This window comes from Ctenopharyngodon idella, chromosome 23 (assembly GCF_019924925.1).
Source record: "Ctenopharyngodon idella isolate HZGC_01 chromosome 23, HZGC01, whole genome shotgun sequence".
Lineage (NCBI taxonomy): Eukaryota > Metazoa > Chordata > Actinopteri > Cypriniformes > Xenocyprididae > Ctenopharyngodon > Ctenopharyngodon idella.
In genome coordinates, this window is record NC_067242.1 from 8347785 (window position 1) to 8375700 (window position 27916).

Here is a 27916-nt window from a genome sequence, read left to right on the forward strand (position 1 = left end):
TCACATGGTTGAACAGCACCTACCAAACTGCTTTTACAGCTGCTGGTTTCACATTTGGTTCTGTAGCTGAAAATTACATTGTTAAAGAGTCGGGGATGTAAACTTTTTGAATTGGATGAACAGGATAAATTGTACTTTTTTTGTCTTCTGGGAAACATAAGTATCTTTTGTAGCTTCCGAAGGACAGTACTAAATGAAAAAATATGTTCTTTAAACAAAATAAGAAAAACTTGCACATCATCTTCTTGTTCAAAAGTTTTAATTAATGCATCACGTTTCCTTCTGGAGCATCAGTGAATGTTTGAACCTTTTTTAATAGTTGTGTTTGAGTCCCTCAGTGTGAAAAGACTGATCTCAAAATCATACAGTCACTGCTGGAAAGGGTTCAAATATGCAGGAGATGCTGGAAAACTGAAGAATCTGCAGGACCTGGAGGATTTTTCTGAAGAACAGAGCTCAGTTTAACTGCTCAGGACAAACAAGAGACTCATGAACAACCATCACAAAACAAACAAACAGTCGTGGATCATCCAGGTAACCACACACAGTATTAAGAATAAAGGGTATGTAAACTTTTGAACGGAGTCATTTTTATAAATTCAGCTATTTTTTTGTCTTGTGGACTTTATGTTATACTTATACAACAGTTATGTGAAATAGTTTATTCAGGACAGTACTAAATAAAAAATAACATGCAATTTTCATGGTCCTTATTTTGTTAAAATGATTCACATTTTTGCATATTCTGCAAGGAGTATATAAACTTTTGAGCTCAACTGTATCATTGATATGGTGCCTCTGTTTTTATTTAGCAGCTCTAAGATGAGGGGGCCAGTATGGACACTGATCTTCTCCTTCTTTCTGGCCATTGAATACTTTGTCTTGAGCAGGGAGTTGAACTTTAAGAAGTTGTTGATGATTATGGGCACAGGTAGGATGATGAGCAGAACCCCGACCATTGCACAGAGAACGGCTACACACCTGCCTGGAACTGTTACGGGATACGTGTCTCCATAACCCACTGTGGTCAGTGTGACCACTGCCCACCAACAACTGGAGGGAATGTCAGTAAACGAAGAGTCAATATTATATAATTCTGTGTAATAAGCCATGGCACCGAAGATGAGAGTGCAGCTGAAGAGTATAAGAGGAAACGCGCAGAGAGCCGTCGCACTGGCGCGGAGCGTGTGTTTGAGAACTCTCACACCGAACACGTGCTGCATCAGACTGAAGACGTGAAGGACGCGTATGCATCGCATTACATGCAGAAAGCCCAATGCTTTGATGCAGTATGTCCCTGAACACCAACGGAAGAACCAGGGGAAGAGGGCCAGCAGGTCGACGATGTTCATAACGTTCAGGAAGAAACGCGGTTTGCTCGGGCAGCTGACTGCACGCATCACAAACTCAAACACAAACCATATCAAACAGACTAACTCCACCGCATCCAGAACTCTAGGCAGTACAGAAAGGTTCTCGATGAAATTCTCACTTGAGTTGTCTGCCGATACCACATACATTTGGTGAGGATTTATAGCCGGATGTGTCTGCAGAGAGAATGCAGTGATGGAGAGCAGGATGAAGAACAGAGAAACGACCGCAATGACCTGGAGAAACATTAAGAATGAGCAAGGAACCACCCATATGAAGAACAGCAATAGCAAGCAATGATTTAGGGTTTTGCAAAAACTGCATAAACATAAAGACACTTATGATACCTTGGCTCTAACGGATGAAAGTGGATTGTCAAAGAGAGCCCATATCTTCGGCTGCCAAGCTCTAGTGTGGCTGGATTGGTCATTCTCCATCACTGAAGGGTCAATCTGAGCCAAAGCCTCTACAGCATCTTTGTTCTGTCGAAATGCCGCCCAACAGCAGGGCTCCACATCTGTGCCGCTGATACCCCAGAAATCAAACTCCTCTTCCAGCAACACGCCGCACAAGTTGGTGGGGCAGTGCAGCTTCCCGCTTCTATAATACTGCAGCACGTGAGTGAAGACTTCAGGGTGGCGATCAAAAAACAGCTCTGAAGGAGGCTCCTCAGTGTCCACCAGCTGGGTAAGGCGGGAGCCCGGAAGGGTCATTAGGGTGCTCTTGTGGGTCTCATGTTTTACCCCACTGACATTTATCACTATTTTTTCACTACTGCCCTCAGAGGCTTTCAGTGAGAAAACACCCACAGAACTCATCATAGAGTAAGAGCTCAGTGCTGCTATTCTGGCAGCTGTTTTTCTATGATACAAATGAAAAGTTTATCATTACGATATCATCAATATTCAATGGAAAACTACATTAACATTTGTTCATTTAGCAGCACAAATAGGAATATACAAATATCAATATTTAGTTGCATCGAATAATTCACAATATCCAAATGTTCATTTAAGAGAAATTTACACAATTGTCCACTTCAACAAATTGTTTGCATAAACAACTCAAAAATGAAACTTTTTTTTTTCTCATATATTTAAATGTTTTAGTAAAATGTTGGTGCATATATATATAGAGAGAGTATTGGTGCATATGCATGAAAAATATTAAATATCATTGTTCCTTGTGTTTATTTAGTGTGGAGAAGATGCAAAACTCTACATTATCTACATGGCAACAATGATTGTTTGGTTTAAAAAAAATATTGATAAATATATAATAGTTCTTCTGACTGAAAAAATAACTTTTTAAGACATTTCAAATATATATAATCTAAAAGGAGGAAAATACTGATTTATTTTTTAGCTAGCCCTACTTACAAGCAGAAGTTATTCATCCAAGAGAGAAAAATACATTAGTCAAAACGGAAAAAAATGTCTAAAAATAATACAAGTGTTATATATTACGTTTTATTTAAAGATTTTTTTTTTGTAGTTTTATTCTTAAAAAAATAAATTGCAATGCAATCATCTATCATTTGCATGATAATGACTTAAAGAAGTTGAAAACAAATCAACCACTGCATAAAGACTGACCTTACCTTGTCCTGGGACAGAGTTTGATATCTTTTCACACGGAGATATTCCTAAGAACAGAATTTCACTATTATAATCTTTTGACTGTGTTTGTGAGCTTGAAACTTGGAGTTGTGGCACAATCTTTGCACTTTTCTACTTCTTTGCAGTCCAGCCTCCAAAGGTCCCAGAAGACAAGCCACTATTCACAGAAGAATGTATAGCCAGAAAAAAAAGTCCATCTGATGAAAGCCAGCTGTTCTCGAACTTCCTGTCAGCCCACTATAATGTTCTTATCTTAATCACAGTCAAGGCTGGTGTAAGAACTAACACATTTGATTCCTCCAGTCGTCTCTTTCCATTTCGCACATGCATTTCAACCTATGATTTTTAACACATTTAACTTCTTCTTTCTTGTTGTCTCCCCCCAAAACCCTTAACTATGTTTGCCTGCCCCCTAGTGTCTATAATTAACATAACATTAAACATTACACCCACTTAATCGACATTTGTAGCCTGCCTGAAGCATAGAAAAGCAGCCTCATTTTGTTTAATCGATATTTACTTTGGACAAAGACGCCAGAACTCCAGCTGAACCATTATATCAACTCACAAATACAGTTTAAGAAAAAAAATAAACATTGGGGACCTAGTATTATGAAATGAGGACATTCACACAGACAGAAAAACTGCACTGCTGAAATTATATTGATATAAACGCTATCCCCTGCAGAATGTTGAATAAGACATCCGCTATTGACTAAATGTAATGTACATATAATGTGAAAGTTTAGCAACAAGAAAAGAAATGACTGTCAAAATATGATGGCATTGTATTTTTACTAGCCACACATCCCATTTGTGATGCGATAACAAATGCTATGTGCAGTTTTGCATCCCACCAATAATGTTAGAGCTTACTAGTGATGGTGAGCTCCAAACTTTAAAACACTGTCAATGTGAACACGATACAAATTACTTTTCCATATGACATTCCACACATTCTTGGTCTCAACAGAACACAGATGGTTTTCTTCCAATACAACACATGCACACACACACACACACACACACACACACACACACACACACACACACACACACACACACACACACAATGTAAAACCCAGTAGGAAAACAAATTTTATAGTTGTAATTCAGTGAATTTTAAAGGGTTAGTTCACCCAAAAATTAAAATTCTGTCATTTATTACTCACCCTCATATCGTTCCACACCCGTAAGACCTTCGTTCATCTTCGGAACACAAATTAAGATATTTTAGTTGAAATCCGATGGCTCAGTGTGGCCTACATAGAGAGCAATGACATTTCCTCTCTCAAGATCCATTAATGTACTAAAAACATATTTAAATCAGTTCATGTGAGTACAGTGGATCAATATTAATATTATAAAGCAATGAGAATATTTTTGGTGCGCCAAAAAAACAAAATAACGACTTATATAGTGATGGCCGATTTCAAAACACTGCGTCAGGAAGCTTCGGAGTGTTATGAATCAGCGGTTCAGAGCACCAAAGTCACGTGATTTCAGCAGTTTGGCGGTTTGACACGTGATCCGAATCATGATTCGACACGCTGATTCATAACGCTCTGAAGCTTCCTGAAGCAGTGTTTTGAAATCGGCCATCACTATATAAGTCGTTATTTTGTTTTTTTGGCGCACCAAAAATATTCTCATTGCTTTATAATATTAATATTGAACCACTATACTCACATGAACTGATTTAAATATGTTTTTAGTACATTAATGGATCTTGAGAGAGGAAATGTCTTTGCTCTCTATGTAGGCCACACTGAGCCATCGGATTTCAACAAAAATATCTTAATTTGTGTTCCGAAGATTAACGAAGGTCTTACGGGTGTGGAACGACATGAGGGTGAGTAATAAATGACATTATTTGAAAAAGTCACTTCCTTCACATTTATGATTTATTTACATGTCAAATGATCAACATTTGTAGACCAGAATCTTTTTTAAAAAGATTAAAATCCAAAAAGGTGAAAAGAAAACACCTCAGGACAAAGAGACAAAATAAATAGAAGATACATTTAAAAAGGGAGATTTAGGCTAAATTGACCACAATAATATCACCTTCACAGTTAACTTCACTACAAACCTTTGAGCACGTCAATCCCTGCAACACACAAAAACATGAATCCATAAATTCATCCTGCATTTTCAGTCACTGAATCTGGTGTTAAAGGATCGGTCAAATCTGCTTGAGAACCAGTAGGTGGCGCAATTGCTCAGTACTGTTTTCATGTCTTATGCCAGTACTAAATTGCAGTGACTACTGAGTACTGAGTATCTTGAAAACCTTCTCTCAATATACTTTTATAAAGTAGAAACTATTGTGCATTTTGACAGTTCATAAAATGCTTACTTTGTCTTTAAACAACAAGGTGAGAAATAAAACATAGGTCAAGTAGCAAACACTTTTATCCAGAGCACCCTACAGCACAATAAAGAGACAGTCGCTGCATGTGAAGGAGGCTGGGATTAGATGCTTTGTTAAAAAAATATATTTAATGAACATATTTAAGAATTCCTCAAAGGAACTTCATTGTGCTGTTGTGTCTGCGGAGGCTACTGCATCTACTATGGGTTACTATATGCATTGCAAATAAACACAATAATAATGGACTCTCTTCTACATTGTAAGTCAATCAAAGATTTTAAAGGCTTTAAAGAATCCTGGGAAAGTTTTCCTATACCCCCTCCCCTTATTCTTGGAGGTCTCTGCCTCCAAATTCCAAGTCCTGGCAATGTAATGACTACAATAAGCATAAGCATACCACAATCCATAACACTGTACAGTTTTTTGTTGTTGTTGTTTGTTTATATATATCTGTCTAGTAGCAGACTATCTATCTATGCTACCAGAACACTACTGGTAAATTTCTCTCATATACACATATAGCAAAAGTCACTCTAGCGCCCTCTAGTGACCTTACACGGGAAAAACCCCAACAGCATCAGTGGAAATTTCAAACTACTAACATTATATCCTCTATTAAGTTTCACTCCAAGGCATTGCAGGTCTTTAGACTTAATGTCACCTGCCTGATCTCGGACTGGAATACCTGACTGATGATTCTCTCAACTGCAAATCCAGAAAAGGTCAATTATTTACTTTATTTATTTAATTCATTTTATTTGTCTACTTTATATATTAATTAATGATACGCATTTGCCAGAAGCTTTTTCCTAAAGCCACTAACATTGTGACTTGTATTACACCAATTCAACCCCTATCCCTGGCATACAAACCAATGTGTTCTGCAATGTTAACAACACACATATTGAGATAATAGCAGACTTTGGTGCTGTTATGTATATTGCATCAATATATGACAATTCACGAAGTTAGAACAGTATTTTGTGCAAGATTATTTGAAACGAAGGATCAGTTTTAACAAACTCAAGACATGGAAAATACAGATACAGATTTACACCCAAATTTTATAGAATAACATATCTTGTGCACACTTGATGATATTTGTACAACATAATATTTTTATTTTTCTTTAGGACCATGCAAAATCACTGAAAAGTGCAACGTCTGGCAGCAGGGTGCGGATGCTGTTTTTGTTGTCTGAAAAAGCAATGCTCTGAGTAAATTATGAGATCAATGTGACCACTGCAGTGTGGCAGTAGCATATCAAAGAAAAAACATCAATGAAAGAGTCTGGAGATGGTCAAACCAAACTAGTATAGTGGACATCTTTACAAGGAATTCATATTCACCAACAAAATCAATCCAAGCATGATAATTATGTTCTAAATCAACATATCTTACACCAAAAATATGCTTTTGTAAAAGGCATCTTGTCAGTCCTTGAACAACATAACAGCACATTCAGTAGTGTCAGATGCTGTCACGCCTGCAAATGTCTGCATTTCATTGTTTTTTTTTGCTAATTAAATAACAGAGCATGGTAAATATTCCCCTTGGAGTCAAATAATATTTTCCTTTGAATCCAGAGGTACAAAGTTTTGCATGAAACCTGTCAAAAACATGCCCTGGTCATATTTGACTCTAAAATCCAAAGAAAAAAAAAGTTGCTTAAAGAAAGCATAAAAATCAAATTTTGCATAAAGAGAATGAAGAACCAGTAAGATTTTTTTGCAATGCAACATTGTTTTCGTAACGATGTACATGTTTTACTGCCAAATTATTATTGTAATGCAAGAAAAATCTCATTCTCATCATATATGACACATTACGAAATGTATTATTTAGTATGAAATATATAATGATATTATTAAAATTGTAAAGTATATATATGAAGCTAGTATGAAGCTTTAACCTTTAATTTAGGCTGATATAAATAAAAGTGTTGTATTACAATTAACATAATGTCACAATGTCAGAAATATAAATGGTCCTAAAAACAGGCTTCATTTTCTTCATGCAAAACATACTGCATTTTTATTTTGGGGATTTTGAAGTTAAATGTGACCTGGTGACGTATTCATGAGATTCACCCGTTTCTGGACTGTTCTTATTAATTAAAATTAAAATGTATGTCTTTAAAAATGAATAAACTGCAACAAAGTACACATACCTATTAAAATAAACTTAGTCTAATAAGCTAAGGCAGTGTATTTGTGTATCAAAGACTATGACGAAGTCTCAAATTGTTCCACTCTCAAAGAGAAACAAGCTACAACATAATCCTAGTATTTTATATACTTTAAAAGACCATCGGGTCAGGGTATTCGGCGCTTAATGTACAATAAAAGATGTTGTTTGTAAAGATAGCAGCTTCAGTAAAGACCACCCCGACTCTGCCTAACAGATATTTAAATACAGTACAAGTTTTGAACAGATACACACGAAAACAAACCAAACTGAACACATGAACACCAAGTAAATGAAATAGTCTCGTAATCATTGGGTTTATGGCACTGGCGGTGTTGTAGACAGTTCCATTATTTGTCATTTCCAAAGTCAGTTCACAGTATTGTCTTAAAACATTTTGTAGATTCTAAAAATATATTTCTATATTTATAGATTGGGTTGTGTACCACAGTATTGTTATAAGTTGATGCTTTTCAGAAGTGTCGTATGTTCCAGCTCAGGTCTGGTTGCACAGTGCTTCAGAGTCGCTCCATCTCCCTGTCATGACAGACAAAGGAAAACATTCATTTGAACCATCAAACACTGTTGTATTGCATCTGTCACAGCGCAACTGACGAATACTTACCATTGCTTATTTAAACGCAGCTATTCTTGTAAGGTCACCTGGAACAAAAAAAAAAAGAAGTGAGGAAAGTTTGAAATTCACTGAATTGAAAAGGCTTTTTCCGTACAATGCTAAAGTGCCTTGAATATCCAAAAAATGGCATGGGAGGAGAGCGGTAATAGTTGTGGTACATTGCATGCAGCCTGAAGAAGACCTTGTTTGCTCGAAATGTTGCAACACATTCAACTTTTATGAGAACAGATACAGCAGTTTGTCATGTTTTTCACTTTTTTCGTTGCATGCAGCACCCGTGGCAAAACTCGTACAGATGCAGCTAAAATGAACATCATCTCAGCCCCTTAAGAACAGGTGCCTGGAAGCAGCCTGAGGATATATTCATTACAATGAAATATCCATTTGCTTTAATGGATATTTCACTTCTATTTCATCTAATTTCTATAGCAATTAAAAAGAAATCATATTTGATATATGATGCAGCGTACTCATGATACACCATTGGCATATTTCCCAGAATATCCATCCAAAGTTTGATACTTAAAAATGGCTTTGGGGCAGATAACAATATTGATGTGAATACAGAAACATATGAGGCAGTATTTATCTTTTTTTTTTAAATCTTAAATATAAACCACTTGTTGCATCCATGCAATGTTATTTAATTTAAGGCAAAATCAATGCTGCCAAATTACACTACCATTCAAAAGTTTGGAGTCAGGAAGATTTTTAAATGTTTTTGAATGAAGTCTCTCCGGCTCACCAAGCTGCATTTATTTGATGAAAAATAAAGTAAAAGCAGAAATATTGTGAAATAGTATTACAATTTAACTTAAATATTTTCTTTTTTAACGCATTTTAACATGTAATTTATTCCTGTGTTGCAAAGTTGAATTTTCAGCATCATTACTCCAGTCTTCAGTGTCACATGATCTTTCAGAAATCATTCTAATATGCTGATTTGCTGCTCAAGAAACATTTCTGATTATTATCAATGATGAAAACTTTTTTGCTGCTTAATATTTTTGCTTAATATCTTATTCTTAAGTCAATGCCAATTGACCCTTCACCGGAAGTTTGATTGACAGGCAATCTAGCCAATCATAACGCCGAATCCGCCATTTTGTCAGACAAAGCAGTCAGGGGAGTTAGTAGATTAATGTCGGTGGACTTGAACTTGAAAAATGGCGTGTACTGACGTCTTTCCGCGGTTGAAACAACATTCCTTCTGATGTTCATTCATGTTTATTTGATGCTATAAATGAACTAGTAGGAAGAGATGGTTGGTTCAGGAGCCGTTTGAGCTGAGCCGCTACTGTCACGACACATTAAAGAGCCACAAAACGGTATTTATTGTTTAAATTTCTTTAAAAATTACAAAATGTGAGACTTCATATCAAAAGTAACCTTCTCTGTGTTGTCTGTCAATGCGTTGTCAGTGTGAGAACATGATGGCTTGTTAAACGTACTAGTAACCTTAACAAAAGGGGGTGGGTCTTTGCGAACGGCCAATTCTGTGACTAGTTACTGTTTAAACAGCATAATGATGTAAAGATTATAAATATAAGAGTAAAACGGGGACTGATGATGGTTGGTTCAGTCATTTGGCACGGAAAACATTTCACATGCAAAACTCTTACTGCTGCATTTCTGCTTTTACTTTGAAATCCTCTATAAAAAGGTTTTTGTAGGCTTCCATATGTTCAAGTATCTCACCAGGACGTTCTTGTCCTGTTCCTGTGTATGTCTGAGGCGTTCCTCCATCTTCAGCTCTCTGTTCAGCTGCTTTTCCAGATCATGTCCATAGAAATCCCCAGGCTCCATCTTACCTGCTGCCCTATGAGACCAGAAACACTGTGAACACAAGCCCTGGAGATCCTGACAACACATGATCACCCACTTTAGCAGGTAAAAAAAAGCAGGTGATCTAGCAAAATTTCTTTGTTACCCTGATCTTGAAGCGCTCCGTGAGTGGAGAACATCTGCCATTGGGAATGTGAGGTCAGAGATGCTGTCTGTTTCACTCCCAGCCTCTAAACATCATCAAAGGCAAAGTTTAAACAACTTTTTCTATTATTGGTTGGGATGAGACTGATCAGGAAATAGTCTGTGTACGATTTAACATTACCTGAGTTCAGTTCTTTTACCAATGAAGACATTGTGTTGGTTATGGAGTCTGCAGCTACCAGGAGATCATTTCTTAAATTCCTTCTGGAGCCTTCAAAAAATAATCATATTAAATAATATTAAATATATATATATATTTTTGCTGCATAATTCTTGTAACTCTTTTTAAACTATGTATTTAACCTAGGATATTCCTGTCAATATGCAGTATCACATTGTTTTAATTGGCTGAACTGATTGGGGTTTTAAAATGCAACATGTCCGTTACCCTGAGCGAAGGCCTGCTGCACCTCTCCTCCCAGGCCCATCAGCGAGTCCTGAGGCGTCTGACTGGGTGTGGTATTGCCGGATGTTGATTGGACGGGCATGGGGATGGGTGTGGTATTGCCGGATACTGATTGGATGGATGTGTTGTATGTGTGGCTGGGGGAGGAGCGAGGGGAGGGGCCAGGGCCTTGGTTCTAGGAAACAAAAGGAGATTACGTGATTGTAAAAATCAAAACTGTTTAATCCAGTGTTGTTATTGTTAACTAAAACTAAGACAATTAAAAATCCTTCAGCAGGTTTTTAAAGACTATTTTAGGGCCACATACAATTTAATGTACAATTTAAATACAATTTAAGGAATAAATCAAAGGGAATTATTATGTTAATATGTTCTCTAAATGTAAATGTCTAAGGAGAAACACAATGAGTTGTATTAGCAACACTTCAGAGTTTAAAAATACAACTTCCAACAGATATCCATTACTTTTTAATTCATTTTACAAAAAAAGTAGCTTGAATCGCTCTGCTCTCAACCACTGGAATATGGACATACCTTGCATAAACACATCACACTGCATAAAAACCTGATAAAGTTCTTCAGTATCTCTGTCTTGTTTTCCAATGCAAATGTATAAAGATGCATTTACTGGAGATGCACAAATATATAAAATATGAGGTCTTGTTTTCTGCGAAATTGATCAAAATGAAGTGAGTTTATGATCTGCCAATGAGCTCAGAAAAATCAACTTAATTGAAAGGGTAGTTTTCGTAACACATTGACAGACATTTGCTATTGTTTTAAGCATAAACTCACTTAATTTTGTTCAGTTTTTCAAGACTTCATTTTACATTTGCACCTCAAGTAAGAAGTTCATTGGAAAACAGGACAAAATACGGAAGATATTCAGTTTTTGCATGCAACATTTAATCCCATGACTATGAAATTAAGACGTTCTGCTCTGATTTAAGCCCTTTTTAAAGGAATAGTTCACCCAAAATTGAAAATAACGTAATTTATTATTCACCCTCATGCCGTTCCACACCCGTAAAACCTTCGTTCATCTTCAGAACACAAATTAAGATATTTTTGTTGAAATCCGATGGCTCAGTGAGGCCTGCATAGCCAGCAATGACATTTCCTCTCTCAAGATCCATTAATGTACTAAAAACATATTTAAATCAGATATGTGAGTACAGTGGTTCAATATTATTATTATAAAGCGACAAGAATATTTTTGGTGCGCCAAAAAGACAAAATAAAGACTTATATAGTGATGGACAATTTCAAAACACTGCTTCATGAAGCTCTTGAGAGAGGAAATGTCATTGCTGGCTATGCAGGCCTCACTGAGGCAAAATATCTTAATTTGCTTTCCGAAGATTAACGAAGGTCGTTAATTAAAATGAAAACTGAAAATTTAAAAAATAAAAGCTAAATAAAATAATAATACATACTATAATAGCATATAACAATAGTAAAATAACAAAAATGCTACAATATTAGGTGCCCATAGTGTCTGATTAAGTGTCAAAACATATCATAAATATAATACATTTTTTAAGAGCAATATAAAGGTGATTTTGCAGGTAAATGGTTTACTGAGTAAATTATTGGATGTCGTGCAAAACCCGTCAATACAGTTTGTGTTCTGCGTGGTTGCAAGTGTATTGCTACTATTGTTACTGATGGTCAAAAGAGTAAACCCCTAAATCTCAGGTCCCCATATGGGATTTTCCCCCTAATCATTCATGTCTGAAGCACAAACAATAAGGGACTTTGAGTTAAACATGAAAGTGTATTATTATTATTATTATTTATTATATGTGATCGACATGCCAAAATGTAGTCAGTCTGAATAACAGCATGCGTTAACTTTGTTTTGCGCAATGCTAAATGTAAGTTCTGAAAGACACAACCAACACAACACAACACATTTCTTATTGTAGTTTAACATTAGGGAGAACAAACACACGACATACAGTTAATCTCAAGTCAGATGAAGTAGATTAATACACAGTTCTGTTACTGGGGCTCTGAGACTTACAGCTCTTTTTAGCTCTTCTTCCTGTAGATGGAGCAGTTCAGCTCATTAACAGGGATCTCCACATTCTAAATGTAACTTCTTAAAATTGTGCAATCATCATTTGTTTATGTGTGTGAGAGCGCTTTTCTACCTTTAACAGAAGCATGAGCTGTTCTAGTTGGACCATAAGTTCTCGACGGCTCTCTTGAAGGGCCGACATTCTCTGCTCTAACTCCTCCTTCCTCTGCCTGAGACAAAGAAAGAAAGCCACAAGGTTATCAACATAACTTTGACATTAACTAAAAATTAACTTTGCAACAATAACCAGCCAGAGTGTTGTATATTTGCATGTGCTTTCTGTGCTGTTTACCACCACATTCACTAAATAAATTATGCAAATTGCATAAACACACCCACATGAAGTGCCTGGTTAAATGCCCAATCACACTCATCCGATCAGGTTTCAGGTCTGATTCACGGCTGTATGCTGTCTCTGTGTGTGTGTGCAGGTGTTTACCTGAGCAGTCTCAGTTCAGCCAGTAACGTTGGGTTTTGTTGGTTTTTGTCTAACGGAGGCTGGGAAGCTTCTTCATGTTGTTGTCTCAGGCGTTGTATCTCTTGCAATATCTCCCTGAATATACACAATTTATTAACTTTATGGATGCAAATTTAAATAACTGTGCAAAACAAAAATAAAAAGACTCAAACTCACTTGTTCTTGTTCTCTAGCTCAGCGATTAGTTGCCGCTGCTGTTTATTGGTGTCCAGACAGAGAGAGATGTCTGCTGGGACTCTGGTCTTCTGTTAACAATAGTCAGATTATAGTTGAACAGTTAATGGGTGTTGACATTCATTTATTTACATATTAAAGATGAAAAGTGTCATTTCTGTGCCACAGGAGTAATTGCAAAAAATAATTTGCAAAAATAATGGTTGTTTCCAAACTGTTTTTTCCATTGTCCATAACGTCCTGCCTCTGTCTATCATTTTTTGGATAAACAGGTAGCAAACTTAAAGCACAGAACAATCATAATTAATTGATTAAAATACTCCAAAAGCTATTCAAAGGGAAAAAATCTTATAGTCATTTATTAAAAAGTCCATTTAGGCAACCATCTTTATGCCATTAATATTCATTGAGCGGTTGAATGTTTTCTTGAATGAGCATTCTGATTGGCCGTCTTACCGCTGCAGCTCCATCAGCAGCCAATCGGGAGGCGTAACGGGCAATGAGGCAGTGCTCATCATCTTGGTTTTTGCTGCTCTCCTGGAAACTATCAATCAAGCGAAAGGAATAGAGCTCAGTCATCTTTACAGTTACTAGTTCAGATTCACAAAGGCATTTACTGTAACATTTATATAGCAATTAGTAGCCTATGCAAAGTTTATATATACATATATATATATATATATATAAAATGTGTGTGTGTGTGTGTATGTATATACATATATATATGTATATATAAAATGTGTGGGTGTGTATGTATGTATGTATATTATATATATATATATATATATATATATATATATACACACACACACACATATACATATACTGTTTTGTTAAATATATTTGTGTTTTCAAGTTGAAAATCACAAGAAAGTTCTTGCAAAATTTATAAAAGTAGGTTTTATAAATCAAAAGAACATATTTTTAGTGAAGCTGGTCACCAATAATACCCTAATGGCAGGAAAAAAAGCATTGCCAGCACATTTCAGGATCTAAGCAAAGCATGAAGACCATAGAGCCCCTGTTTCCCCAAAAAACACTGCAATGTTAGGAGCAAAGGCAAGGATAATCTCCATATAAGACATCTTTGCTGGGAAAACACAGCCATAGCTAAGGGTGTTGCCTAATGGGTAAACATATAAGCATATGTACTGTAGCCAAAAGTATAGGTTCCTTTTGAACGGTAATAATCATGTCCTTGAGCAAATCAGATAGAAAAAAGACCTGTTTAAAGACAAGTGGCCAAGATTTAAGTAGATAACTGATGGTGTATTTTCTGTTTTTGCATACCAAATAGATACACAAATCTCCCCAAGAATGACACATACTTCTACACAAAATCCACACACACAAAAAAGATCCACTTACACTTTCATATGTTCATCATTAATCAAATTAGAAGTTTATACACCATTTAATATTGGATGGGAACAAAATATTATTCCAAAAGTGTTCCAATTAGATCTATAAAATATTTGTCTTGAAAACTAGAGGTCAAATTAGAGTTTGGGATGGATTCCCTTAAGGACATTTTTGTCATTTTTTCAGTTTTGTTTTTTGATAATTTTGCCTGTGTTAATGCCAACTTCATAAATTGTATTGGAATTTCACTATTTCACCTTCATTTCCTTTAATAATCTATTTTACACTAGGTACACAAAATAGTTACACTCAGGACATTAAGGACAAAAATGTCCACATTGAAACCCATTAAAATTGCAATTTTTAATTCCAGGGCCATTTAACTATAAAATGATGCCGTCTTTGTTAATAGGCTCTCATTCTGTTGGCATGGATCCAAAATTAAAATTTTTACTATTTTTAACCAGATTGCACAATTTTTACAAAAATCACAAATCCCAGTGTTGTGCACCGATGGAGCTTTTCTGGAATCTAATGGGAAAAATTTGGTCTTGCGCCCAAACAAAATCTTACTGAAAACTCATTTTTTGATATATCAACCTCAAATTTGGAACACAACTTAAGATTTATGGCTTTGATTTGATTCAAGCAGTTTTTGTCTAAGTATTTCAGAGTAACTTTTTCAAATTGATGCAATAAGCAAGGGAGGGATGTTGTTAATAGCTCTCGTTTTGAACTATTGTGTGCATAAATCTGGTGCAATAGAGCGCCACAGTAAACTTGCCACTTTTTCACTTTTTTTTTAATTTTTTTCCATTCATTTTCTCCATAGACTCTGAAGAGAATCATAGCATTATAACATGTGATTGCAGCAAAAATGAATATGAAAAAAAGATTGTGTACTTTAGATATGCAAGATATGCATTTTATCACTTCATGCATTCCCTGGGAATCAAACCCAATCTCGCTGTTGATAGCACCATGACCTAATATCTGAGGTGAACAGGAATGCTTTATAAAGCAAAAAAATAGTAAAACATTATTCTATAGATTATAAATCAAAGATTATTATAAGTATAAAACTATTTTGTGCATTTATATAACTTATATCGTATAGTTTATTGCAAAATAGTTAAATAATTTGATACTTGATTATGTCATTCACTATGAATTATATGAGTGTGCATTCACTGCTGAGCTGTTTTGGCGTAATTCCTCTTCCCACGACAACAGAAGCTTCTCGAATTGGTCAATTATGGATAGTGTAGGATTATGGGTAGTGTAGTTCTTCACTGGGAATTCAGCAATTAAACATGATTTTGAAATCACACTGTATAGAAGCATATTGCTAGCTCATGGTAGTTCTCTGCTAAAAGATTTATACATAAGCACTAAAACTCAGTCTCTATGGTGAAAATGAAGGGCATTTTTACTTCTGGACTGCTGTGCTCTATGGCAGTGAAATGTAATATGATCAACACAGAGTAAATACACAACAAAAGCCTAGCCAGTTAGCAAGCTGCAAACATAAGACAGAATTGTGGCCAGAATAGTCACCATCCCACATCTGGCATCCTTTCTAAAACTCAGGAATTAAATTAGGAACATTTAAATATGGAAAGACCAGCATAGTTACCTCATATGATAGTTTGACATTAACAATGTTATATTGAATTCTGTGAATTACCAGATTGACATGGTGACCTAAGCTATAAAAACAGATTAGGAAGAAAACTGCCACAGCAACCTCAGACAGACCGACAGCTCAGACTGACCATGAACGGTCCTTTCGGAGGAGATTCACATAAAGTCCGATAAGTATGTGCTCGTCAGCGAGCCTATCCGCAATATCGAGGCTGTACTGAACCCTGAAACCATGTTTCAGAAACACAGATGACGTCACAATGAGTGTGATGACTTTAAGAAGAAACACTGCTGCAATAAGAGCAACTTTCTGCAGTTGTAATGGAGTCTAAAAAATATTCTTATGATTCCACTGTGCAATAATGCATTATTTGAAAGCAGTAAAATATGGTAACACTTTGAGATTCCATTTGTTAACATTAGTTAACTACATTAGTTAACATGAACTAACAATGAAAAAGATAAAGCATTTATTTCTTCTAAAGCATGTATTAACATTAGTTAATTTTAACATTTACTAATACATTGTTAGACTCAAAAGTTGTATCTATTAATATTATTTAATGCACTTGAGCTGCCATGAACTGACAATGAACACTTGTGTTTTTATTAACTATACTGTAACAAATGTATTGCTCATTGTTAGATAATGTCAGTTAATGCATTAACTTATTGTAAAATATTACCAAAAACACAAAATGCATTTGTAATACATAAAGCAAATATGACTTTAGCTAGAGTTGATGACATATTTATCTTGATGCAAATGAAATGGTTGTGCAGGATGGAAGTACAATCCATTTAATATGTTATAATGTTCAAGAAACATTGAAAATAAAAAAATTTTACATTTGAAATTGGTCCCATTGATAGTCATTACATGATGATCTTTCATTATTACTTCACACTTGCTTAGAACAGTTAATACATTATTTCATCCACGTTAACTTACCCTTTCCCTTTTAAAAGATCTGGGGTCGTACGGGAAAACAGCTTCGTTTGCTTTGTCTCATCATGAGCGCATCTTTTTACCCCCAAAATGAGACATAATAAAAGAGATTAATGAGCAACACATATATACTTAAACATGTTTATAACACACCATAGAGGTTTCTGAACATTCGTTAAAACCAGGTATTTATTATATTTTCATTTTAATTTTATGTGCTTTTCTAATTTGAACATCTATGAACAGTAAGATAAGCATATTCATCCGTCACCCATAGCCTAAGCACAACCAAAACAATGTTCTTCTGCAAAATGCATGCAGTTTTGTTTTTTCACCGCTAGAGGGCCAAAAGTTACATAATGTACCTTTAAATGTATTTATTTCAGTTAGCTAACAAGGCAACATTTCTAATTTAAGAAATGTACTAAACCAAAAATGTAAACCAAACATACTTCTGTTGAAAGTTTGTGTTGTACAGTATTATACTTACGTTTTGCTGGAGTAAGGGTTTCCTGAGGAAGGCATGGAGTGAGAGAGCATGTATTCATTTCCACTGGTCACAGGTCTGGGAGGCCTGGAGGAAACGCAAACAATAATTGAGACCTTGCGAACAAAATGTGCCATACTGCAGTGCCAAACATCTCAGTGTGTCTAAGATTAGTTACGCCCATCAAATTATTGTGAAATCCCACAACATATGAGGATATATGACTCTGTATCACTTTACTTACCATGTGTCCCTGTTTTGCAGCATAAAAGTGAAAAACACAAGGCAGGAAAATGTTAGCATGCACAATTCATGTTAAATTCAGTGTACGGTAATATGGTCGATCATTTTACACTATCCATCCATTTTATCTGAGCAAAATGTGTTGGATATGGGGATGTCTGAGTTTACATACACAACATGAGTGAGGTTGAGCGGTTTCTCAGGTGTATCCGAGAACATTGGGTAAGGAGGCTCTCGACTTGAGGCACAACTCAGAGATTTGCTGAGAGCGTCCGACAACTTCTTAGCTGGAGATTTCTGGAGAAAAATAAAGGACTGTACTGAACCAGAATTAATATCCATAAGAATTAGAGATGCACTGATACTAAATTTCTCCACTGATACCGAAAGCCGATTATTAGAGTTATATCTGCCGATACCGATAGTTTGGGGGTTCTGGCCCCATTTTCTTTACACAAAGCCCAAATTCAGTGCATTTTCCTTTTGATTTACAGGATATATCGGCCCTGACTATCGGCTGTTTTTAAACTATCGGCCGGTACCGATTATTGTCCGATATATCGGTGCACCTCTAATAAGAATATATATGAATATGTTTTATGGAAACAATATGGAAAACAGAATTTTCTTTGCTCTTTTTTCTTAATTAAATGTAAATGTTTTATGTAGAAATACTCTAACATAGAGTATCATAAGAGAAAATGTTTACATATAGAGGTCTTAAAGGTACAGTAACAGATAATAAATGTTTAATTCTAATAGTCAGAGATGGGGTGGTACAAATTATTTATTCACTTTAAATTATCGTTATCTTTTGTAAATATTGTGTGAAATACACATTTATTTCATTTCAGCAATTTTGCGTACATCTCCTTTGCCATTATCTGTTCAAAAGTTTAGGGTTAGGGTTGCATTAAATTGATCAAACTTAACAGTAAAGACATTTATAATGTTACAAAAGATTTCTATTTCAAATAAATGCAGTTTTTTTAGCAAATCCTGAAAAAAATGTATCACAGTTTCTACAAAAATATAAAGCAGCACAACTGTTTTCAACAGTTTGATTAATTATTTCATAATAATAATAAATGTTTCTTGAGCAGCAAATCAGCATTTTAGAACGATCTCTGAAGGATCATGTGACACTGAAGACTGGAGTAACGATGCTGAAAATTCAGCTTTGATCACAGGAATAAATTACATTTTACAATATATAACAATTGAAAACAGTTATTTTAAATGGTAATAATATTTCACAATATTACAAAACAAATGCAGCCTTGGTGAGCATAAGAGACTTCTTTCAAAAACATTACTGAACACAAACATTTGAACGGTAGTGTATATCGGCCATATTGGCACTGGCGATTGAAAAACCCATAAATCAGCCACTACAAAAAGCCTTGACAAAAATCTAAAAGTACTTTAGAGGAAAATATTAAATGCTACCAAAATGGCAAATTCATAGCTCAGAGTTAGAATTAGACTGGTGTCATGATATTTAGTATAAAGGCATAAAGTGACGTGACTGTTTGGATGACAGGACTCAGGCCGTCACTGACACTTACTCACAGTCACGCTCCCACATGGCCGTTCACCTACCCATGACATGTACTCCTTCATCTGGTGCTGGTTGCTATGGCTGCCCGAGGCATGGCCCCTCCAGAAACACTCTTGGCAAAGTTGGTAATTATCACATTGTTGGCAACGGTAGCGGAATCCCATCATGCTCTGGCTGTGGCAGTAGGAGCACTCCACAGGATGGAAGACTAGAGATGAGAGGAGCAAAATGAAGTCAGCACTACTAATTGAACGCAGTCACAATATTTGTCATTCATTTAAGTGATTGAAGCTAAGCCATATATATGTATATGTGTGTGTGTTTTGCTTTAAAAATGAAGAATGACGCACCATTTTCAACATTTGCCAGCCGATGCATCAGCGGTAACCAAACCAGACACTGAGGAGGAGGATCCGACATGAATGTGTCAAGAAACACATTGAGCGAGACCTTTTTCTGTGGAAGGCCAGCGGTTAGTAAACAAATGAGTCAATAAATACCATGTACGTACAAGTGAAAAACACAGTTTTTTACATTTTCTAAAGAAATTGTGAATGCTGCTTGCCCACGCAAAACTTGCTGGTGGTTGCAAAGACGCTGATATGCATTTGCAACTTGGTGGTTATGGGTTTTGCTTACTAAATCTAGCTTACTATAAAAATTTCATCTGTTTTATTGTCCGCCATTCAAAAGTTTGATGAATAGAACGTTCAAAAGAACAGCATTTATTTGAAATAGAAACATTTTGTAAGATTATAAATGTCTTTACTGTCATTTCAAATCAATTTTAGTTCATCCTTGCTAAATAAAAGTATTAATTTCTTTAAAAAAAAATTAAAATTTAACGGATCCCAAACTTTCGAACGATAGTGTAAGTCTGATTGCTTAAATAAGTATAAAATTGCTTAAATAACCTTGAATGTATCATATGATAGGCGCACCTTTATGTGTGAAATTACATTAAATTATCTATATATATATATATATATATATATATATATATATATATAATCTTTACAAACCTCTTGTGGAAAGCAGGTTCTTGTGGACTGCTCAGTGTACCCAAAAGATGGTCCCTCAAAAACCGTCATGGGCAGTTTCAGCACCTCCCTTAGGAACTGGTCAAACTGTGAGTATATCATTATACCGTTTGGGTCCGATATCTGTGAAAATACATCTTGAGAAAAAAAGACAAGCATCAGAAGTGATCAATTTCATTTTTCTAAGAATCTATGTTAATTTAGATCCAGGTATATTTTAATAACTCAAACCATGATGCAGGTAGGAAACAATTTTCCTTGTTTAATGTATAGAAATGTTTAGTACTTCATCTACATATCAGCATATATACAGTACAACCCTTAAAATGTTGGGGAAGAAATTAATACTTTTATTCAGCAAGGATGCATTAAATTAATAAAAGTTACAAAAAAGTAACAACAAATTTAAAAATCAAAGAAGGTGTCCACAAACATATTAAGCGGCACATGTTTTCAACATTGATAATAATAAGAACTGTTTCCTTTGAGCAGCAAATCATCATATTAGAATGATTTCTGAGCATACAAGACTTCTTAAAAAAAATCTTAAGGGCCCCAAACTTTTAAAAGTTTGTGTAGTCTAAAGTTTCATTACTAGGAATGATTCACCAGAAACAAGGCGAAAAGTTTTAACTACACCCCACTATACTGACATGGTCATGAGAGGCAAATATGCCTCTTGGTTAGAAGTGACTTTCAAGTAACGACAGCTGCTCTGACCTTTAAAATGATGATAGAATGATTAATCGAGTCCATTCACTTAAGCCTCCATTAATCAGCATCAAACCATTGAACACTCATCAGTCAAAGGCAAATCCAAAGTGAAACTTACATCTTAGTTTATCCAAAATTTTCCCTCCACAGAGGGCAGCCAGGGCCATCTTCACCACAAAAACAGAGATCTTTCCCACACCTTCCCTAGAAAAGTCAACTAATACATTTAGACGGCCACATATAGCAAAGTAAGAGATGTATAAAGCAATTCTAGTCAAATCAAGAGAACGTTGTAAATGAACTTTATTCTTTCTACTCTTAAAGAAATGTCATACTAGACAGATTATAGGCAGCTCTGCAGCTGATTCTGTTTCTTACGGGTCGTAGGCCGCTAGCAGGAAGTTGAGGAGGTACGAGATGGACTGGTCTACATTGATCTGGTGGGTTGTGGGCAAGCGCTTGTTCAGCTGGTAAAAGATGGTGGACAGTATTGCTTGCAAATGTGACACTGAGAACTCTGTGTTGAGGTCCATGGAGTTGAGTCTGTTTTCCCGGAACACCTCGATAATATTCCAGATATCCACCAAATGCACTGCAAGAAGCGAAGAACAAATGACATCAGAACTGCATCATTTCCAAAGATGAAAGTTACTGTGAATACTAAATTAAGCCTCACTCAGAATGTTTGTAAACAGTAAACAACTCAAACTTACAATTGCACCTCTTCTGAATGAATCTCAGCTTGCATGCTGTCCTATATGTGGACAATCTGATGGAGTCCAGATCTAGCGCACCTGTGAGATGAAAACATCACATTTGGTGAATGTACATGGCAGACCATACAGCTTAAATCAGCCTACAATGTCTTAGCTGGCTTAAGGCGGTCTAGCTGGTCTTCCAGCCTTGTCAAACTGGTGACTTTGGCAAGTGGTCAAGAGTCCAAAACCCCTCCAAAAACAACATAGCTTGGCTAGGCTGGAAGAACAGCTAACCTAACCACTTTACACTGGTTAAGATGTTTTTTCACTTAAAGAACTGTTAGCATGACTACACTATCAATAACAAGTTGGGGTTGGTAAGGTTTTTTAATGTTTTAAAGTTCAAAAGAACAGCATTTATTTGAAATCAAACTCTTTTGTAACATTATAAGAAAGTATTTAAAAAGTAAAAGTATGCATCCTTACTGAATAGAAGCATTTATAATCTTACTGACCCCAAACTTTTGAACAGAAGTGTATTTCCTATTATTAGCATGTTAGCTTCAGTATGGACTAAAACTAAAAAATAAAATACATACGCATTTCAGCAAACAGTAGTCTTCTGTCTGCCATGGTGCTGCTGTTGTGGCCCGACTCTTCAATCATTCTGCGAAACATCACACATACAGAAAACAAAAGGACAGTGTGACAGGCATCCCACAGCTGTGAAGGCAAACTGGGCCTTCTGAGGAATTAGTCTTCAGATTTGCACAAAGTTAATTAACAATTATGATTACTCAAAACAACATTTATAATGCATTACAATGCTCTCCATAGTTTTGAGCTGTAAAGATTTTTTTATAAGACTGAGAGAAAAAAAACTGTAAAACTAACAAGACACTAAAGTGCAACATAAATGCCAGATTTGCCTAATTCAACTTGCTTCAAAGAAGTAACAGATGAATTTGCAACAAAATTGCGAGTTTGATCGGACAACACAACCTTTGACGTCAACAACAAAAGATATGGAATCCATTTTCTCCTCCTTTTTAAAAGTTGATAAGATAATAGCTATCTTAACTATACACAATTATTGCTAATTGCATTTCATTATTTGTACAGTATTTAGCATTAGTGTTCCCCTGCTGTCTGCAACCCTACCAGAATAGACCTGCGACACACCACTGACATGTTCTTTGGTATAATTCCTGTGTTTATCTCCCTTTCTTCTTCTACAGAGACATTTTGTTATGATGTAAGTAACAGAGGTTTTGGACTCCACTTGTGACCTTGATTAAACATAACATTTTAAAAGATCACTGCCTTGTGACTTTCAGTACAATGCCATCTTCTTTTACTGCGAGCAAACAACAGCTGTATCATCTACTTCAACTGCTGACAACAAGATATAAAGTATATACAGAGCTAAAATTATTTATACAGTGATTAAATTCTCTAGTCTGAAAGTCTCCATTTTGAATTTAAAGTCTCCATTCCAATTTAAAGTCTCCATTTTGAATTTATGCAATTACGGAAAAAAAGTATAACATGTTTTTTGGCATGGTTCCTTGCAATAATTGTAATACTACAAGTAAATATGATTAATATGGAAATCATTCAGTACAATGGGTTATATATGAAAGCACCATAGTGCACTCCCATTCAAAAGTTTGGGGTTGGTAAGATTTTTTAATGTTTGTTTTTAAAAGAAGTCTCTTATGTTCACCAAAGTCTGAATTTGAATAAAAATACAGTAAAAACAGTAATATTGTGATTTTATAACAGTTTAAAATAACTGTTTTTGAAATCTTTTGTAACATTTTAAATGTCTTTGCTGTGACTTTCGATCAATTTAATGTGGCCTTGCTGAATAAACTTATGAATTTCTTTAAACATTTTTTTACTGAGCCTAAACGTTTTATACAGCCACAATACTTCTTTGTAAGGTCGAAAGTTTTAGAAATGTAACCAATGTTTTAGAAGATTGGTTATTGCGTAATGCGTAACTTGAATTACATAATCAGATTACTTTTTCAAGTAACGCATTACTTTTTCAATTTACAACAAAATATCTAAGTTACTTTTTCAAATAAGTAACAGCTGAAAGGTTTGTTTGAGCTGCCTCTACTGTACAGGCGTAAATATGCATTTCCTTCAGCGTGAGACTTATTCATTTCACTTTTGGTGTGAAAGAGCCTTAACATTTGACAAAAATAGAACTTTTTTTCTGTTGTTATTAAAAAACAAGCCCAGCTTAGATGAGAAAAAGTAACGCAAATGTAATGTAATGCATTACTTTTCAAAAAAGTAACGCAATTAGTTACCTTTTTTAGGGAGTAGCGCAATATTGCAATGCATTACTTTTAAAAGTAACTTTCCCCAGCACTGGTTTTTACAATCATAACCTTAAATGCCATGCATTGAGAATGCGTTCATACTAGGAAAACTGACAAAAATTGCTTTTAATTTGCTCTGAGGAAGCTTTTCCCTTCTCTTTAAAACAGCACCTGGATTAAACCGTGAGAGGAAACATGAGGTTGATCTACTAGAGAAGTTAAACTCCGTCCTTCACAAAGCTTTTAATGCTCAATTAACTTTAAGGAATGTTCAATCACAATCCCGGAGATCCGAGAGTTCAGAACAACACGGGGACAAAGCACTACACATCCAGCCATCGATATCAAATTCACCTGCAGATGTGAAAAATATTCAGAATGCACTGCAAAAAAATTAATCCATCAGTAATGTGACACTTATCTACCCTACTGAACTCACATCAGAGATAAACAAGCTGCCACAGCGCAATTAAGTGTAATTTAGTGTTTTGATTCACTGCATATATCATGTTAAATCAAATGGAAGCAATATAAACAAACTATTGCTATAAAAACAACTAAACGATCACAAACACACAGGACAATTCAAACCAGATACCCTTCAGAAAGCACCATGGTCCTCCTCTTGCTTATATATGAGTGACCACACAAGTCCGCAAGTTTAACAATGCTTTTCGTCAGGTCGAAACACAACAAAAGCGGCCCATAGAGTTCTTGGCAGCCGACTGAAATAAGAACCCGTCAGGATCCAGCATGTGTTGCCTCTATCTTTAACTTCCAATGAGCGAGACTCACATTCTTGCTGGACTTAGACGGCTCGTTCAGCTCTGGTTGCAAGTTTGTACCATCCTGTAGAGTTGTTTGCAGTTCAAAGATTCTCTGTGTGAAATTATTAGGCAAAATGATGAGGCTACGCAAGGATGGCTCGCTAGAGAGGACTGTAATTCAAGCCCTCTAATGGGACATTTCTAGAGAGATCCCATATTTCACAGAGTCGGTCTTCTAATCTTTCAGTCTCTCCCTTTCTCCTTTTATTGTGGCTCTGGGATCTCCAGGTCTATAAATATCCTTTTGGACAGTCGGTGGCATCCAGGCATTTTGAGGCCGACTCCGTTTTTTTGTCACTCCCTGTGGGTGATTTATTTAGTACGGCAGGTTGAATGAAAAACATGAAATTGTGATTTTTGATTTTGTTCGCCCTTGAAGTTGGTTGGCAAATAATACGTACAGATCTGACCTGGAGGACAAAGTCATGTTCTACATAAAGCAGCTGTTCGGAGTATCTTCACCGAGTAATTAGCACTGGATTACTCGCATTAAACCGTCTGTGGGAGGAACTGATAGCAGCTAATGTTGCTGCATTTTTCCAAAACTACATAATGCATCTATTTGAGAAATAGCATTGCTACAGTATGTCTCATATGAAGCTGACATCAATGCAGGCTAAAATAGAATATTATATATAATATATATATATATATATATATATATATATATATATATATATATGTGTGTGTATATATTATATATATATCTTCAGTTGAAAAGAAATTAAGGTTTTTGAGGAAAACATTCCAGGATTTTTCTCCATATAGTGGACTTCAATGGGGACCAACGGATTGAAGGTCCAAATGTCAGTTTCAGTGCAGCTTCAAAGAGCTCTACATGATCCCAGATGAGGAATAAGAGTCTTATCTAGCGAAACGATCTGTCATTTTCTAAAAAAAAAAAATTTTAAATTTATATAGTTTTTAACCACAAATACTCATCTTGCACTGCTCTGCGATGCGCCACGCATTATGTAATCACGTTGGAAAGGTCACGCGTGACGTAGGGCGAAAAACTCCATCTCATTTTCTCCTCCAACTTCAAAATCGTCCGACATCGTTGTTTTACCTTTTTTGTAAAGGACGTTTGACTTAGTCCTTGCACGTTCGCTTTGTAGACACTGGATCGGTACTTTCGCCTACGTCACGCGTGACCTTTCCCACGTGATTGCGTAATACGTGGCGCATCGCAGAGCTAGTACAAGACGAGCATTTGTGGTTAAAAAGCATAAAAATTATTTTTTCGCAAGATAAGACCCTTATTCCTCTTCTGGGACCGTGTAGAGCCCTTTGAAGCTGCATTCAAACTGAAATTTGGACCTTCAACCCATTGGTCCCCATTGAAGTCCACTATATGAAGAAAAATCCTGGAATGTTTTCCTCAAAAACCTCATTTCTTTTCGACTGAAGAAAGAAAGACATAAACATCTTGGATGACATGGGGGTGAGTAAATTATCAGGAAATTTTAATTTGGAAGTGAAATAATCCTTTAATTGACCAATTGATCAATATTACATAATTATGAGATTATTATACATTATATAAAACACATAAAGCTGTCAACTGGATTCCATGAGAACTGAAAAGTAAAGTGAACCATTACTCACCCTAACTGATTTTTCCACCAATCAGACACAGTAACTGCCTGTATGCTATTGTCATGGTACCACCATGAAGCAGCACAGCACTCTGGGTAAAGTATCACAGCCCTTTCAGACTGTGATTTACATGTAGCTGTTTACAGCAAAGTCTTTCTAATGTTGTCGATGCGGTCTTCTCATTCATCTCCATTTGTTTTATGCACATGAATAGATGAGTTCATGCAATGGTGCACTTTAAAAACAACATGTCTATTTAATATGGCACTGCAAATAAAGAAATAACTTTTATGAAAGCAGATTAACTTTATGTGTATGTAGGACCTAGTATTATCTATTTTCCAAACGTCTTAGCATTCAAATTACACTTAAAGTACAGAGAATACAAATAAAATGCCAACAATATAGGCCATTTGTAAGATGGGAACTCACTGAAAATGGTATGAATACAACATATGAGGAAAAAAACAGTTGCTAAACCAACATGCACTATATAAAATTCTCAACCAAATTGTATAAATATAGCATGCATGCAATTTATAAACACTTATATTACCAAAATATAGTAAGACATCATAGCTCTGGGAGTGCAGCCGATGATTTAGGACATAACGTTCCAGATACATACTAATAATATCATACTTCCAGAATCTGCATCATGCCTGTTAGTAGTATACTGTGGAGCATACACAATGAGAGGCGTCTGGTTCTCTGTGCACTTGCTACTCACCAAACGCCTGTCATCGTCAAAACGGGTTTCAGTTCTGTTCCTCTGCGTTCAGCGAAGCCCATCTGCGCTAAAACGATGCACTTTATCGACGACAGTTTCCGCGTATAAATAAAAAAGTCTGTTTTCACTAGCATTAGACTCGGCAGAGAGCGCCGCGGATCTCAGACCTCCTCTGCTCATTTGCTCTGATGTGACGTAATGCGCCTCTCGCGATGACGTAATGCGGAATCTCTCAACTGAACCCAGCCATCGGTGCTCTGCAGAAATGTTATAAAAATAAATAAAAATTAAAAAGGTGAAAAAAGTTTTTTTTTCTTAATGTATAATATATTATAGATTTTAAGAATATAGAAAAAATTAAGAAAAAATGGCTTCTTGGGCAAAAACGAAAAATGATTAACGTGATCA

The 27916-nt window shown here is 35.6% G+C and overlaps 2 protein-coding genes across 6 annotated transcripts; both read right to left on the reverse strand.

Annotated features, from left to right (window-relative positions):
- Positions 1–242: 242 nt before the first annotated feature.
- Positions 243–3358, reverse strand: LOC127505967 (potassium voltage-gated channel subfamily C member 1-like). Its single transcript, XM_051881989.1, has 3 exons — positions 2972–3358; positions 1719–2232; positions 243–1607 (listed from the first exon to the last, which is right to left on the reverse strand). The coding sequence occupies exons 2-3, from the start codon at positions 2190–2192 to the stop codon at positions 729–731; spliced, it is 1353 nt and encodes a 450-aa protein (XP_051737949.1). The 5' UTR covers positions 2193–2232; positions 2972–3358; the 3' UTR covers positions 243–728.
- Positions 3359–6459: 3101 nt separating this feature from the next.
- dtna (dystrobrevin, alpha) lies at positions 6460–27709 on the reverse strand. 5 transcript variants are annotated; one of them, XM_051882409.1, is made up of 23 exons: positions 27509–27709; positions 22616–22683; positions 22032–22112; positions 21697–21910; positions 21437–21522; positions 20587–20741; positions 19915–20020; positions 19606–19772; positions 18176–18300; positions 17764–17847; positions 17277–17348; positions 16456–16548; positions 13775–13862; positions 13301–13389; positions 13106–13219; positions 12740–12836; positions 12610–12630; positions 10566–10758; positions 10299–10388; positions 10119–10203; positions 9887–10007; positions 8177–8214; positions 6460–8088 (listed from the first exon to the last, which is right to left on the reverse strand). In XM_051882409.1, the coding sequence occupies exons 2-22, from the start codon at positions 22680–22682 to the stop codon at positions 8197–8199; spliced, it is 2166 nt and encodes a 721-aa protein (XP_051738369.1). In that variant the 5' UTR covers position 22683; positions 27509–27709; the 3' UTR covers positions 6460–8088; positions 8177–8196. The 5 variants fall into 5 exon arrangements, 4 of the variants coding, with proteins under 4 accessions (XP_051738369.1, XP_051738367.1, XP_051738371.1 ...); XM_051882407.1 differs by lacking the exon at positions 27509–27709 and adding an exon at positions 24951–25108; XM_051882411.1 differs by lacking the exons at positions 16456–16548; positions 27509–27709 and adding an exon at positions 24951–25106.
- Between the last annotated feature and the right edge of the window lie 207 nt (positions 27710–27916).

What these genes read in the sequence shown, in the direction of transcription:
- LOC127505967 (XM_051881989.1), bottom strand. Translation starts at nt 2,192, where the DNA reads ATGATGAGTTCTGTGGGTGTTTTCTCACTGAAAGCCTCTGAGGGCAGT. An exon ending in TTTCATCCGTTAGAGCCAAG is followed by an intron (nt 1,608 to 1,718) that starts GTATCATAAGTG and finishes ATGTTTCTCCAG; the next exon opens with GTCATTGCGGTCGTTTCTCT.
- dtna (XM_051882407.1), bottom strand. An exon ending in AATTTTGGATAAACTAAGAT is followed by an intron (nt 20,742 to 21,436) that starts GTAAGTTTCACT and finishes TTTTTTCTCAAG; the next exon opens with ATGTATTTTCACAGATATCG. An exon ending in TGAAGGAGTACATGTCATGG is followed by an intron (nt 18,301 to 19,605) that starts GTAGGTGAACGG and finishes ATTTTTCTCCAG; the next exon opens with AAATCTCCAGCTAAGAAGTT.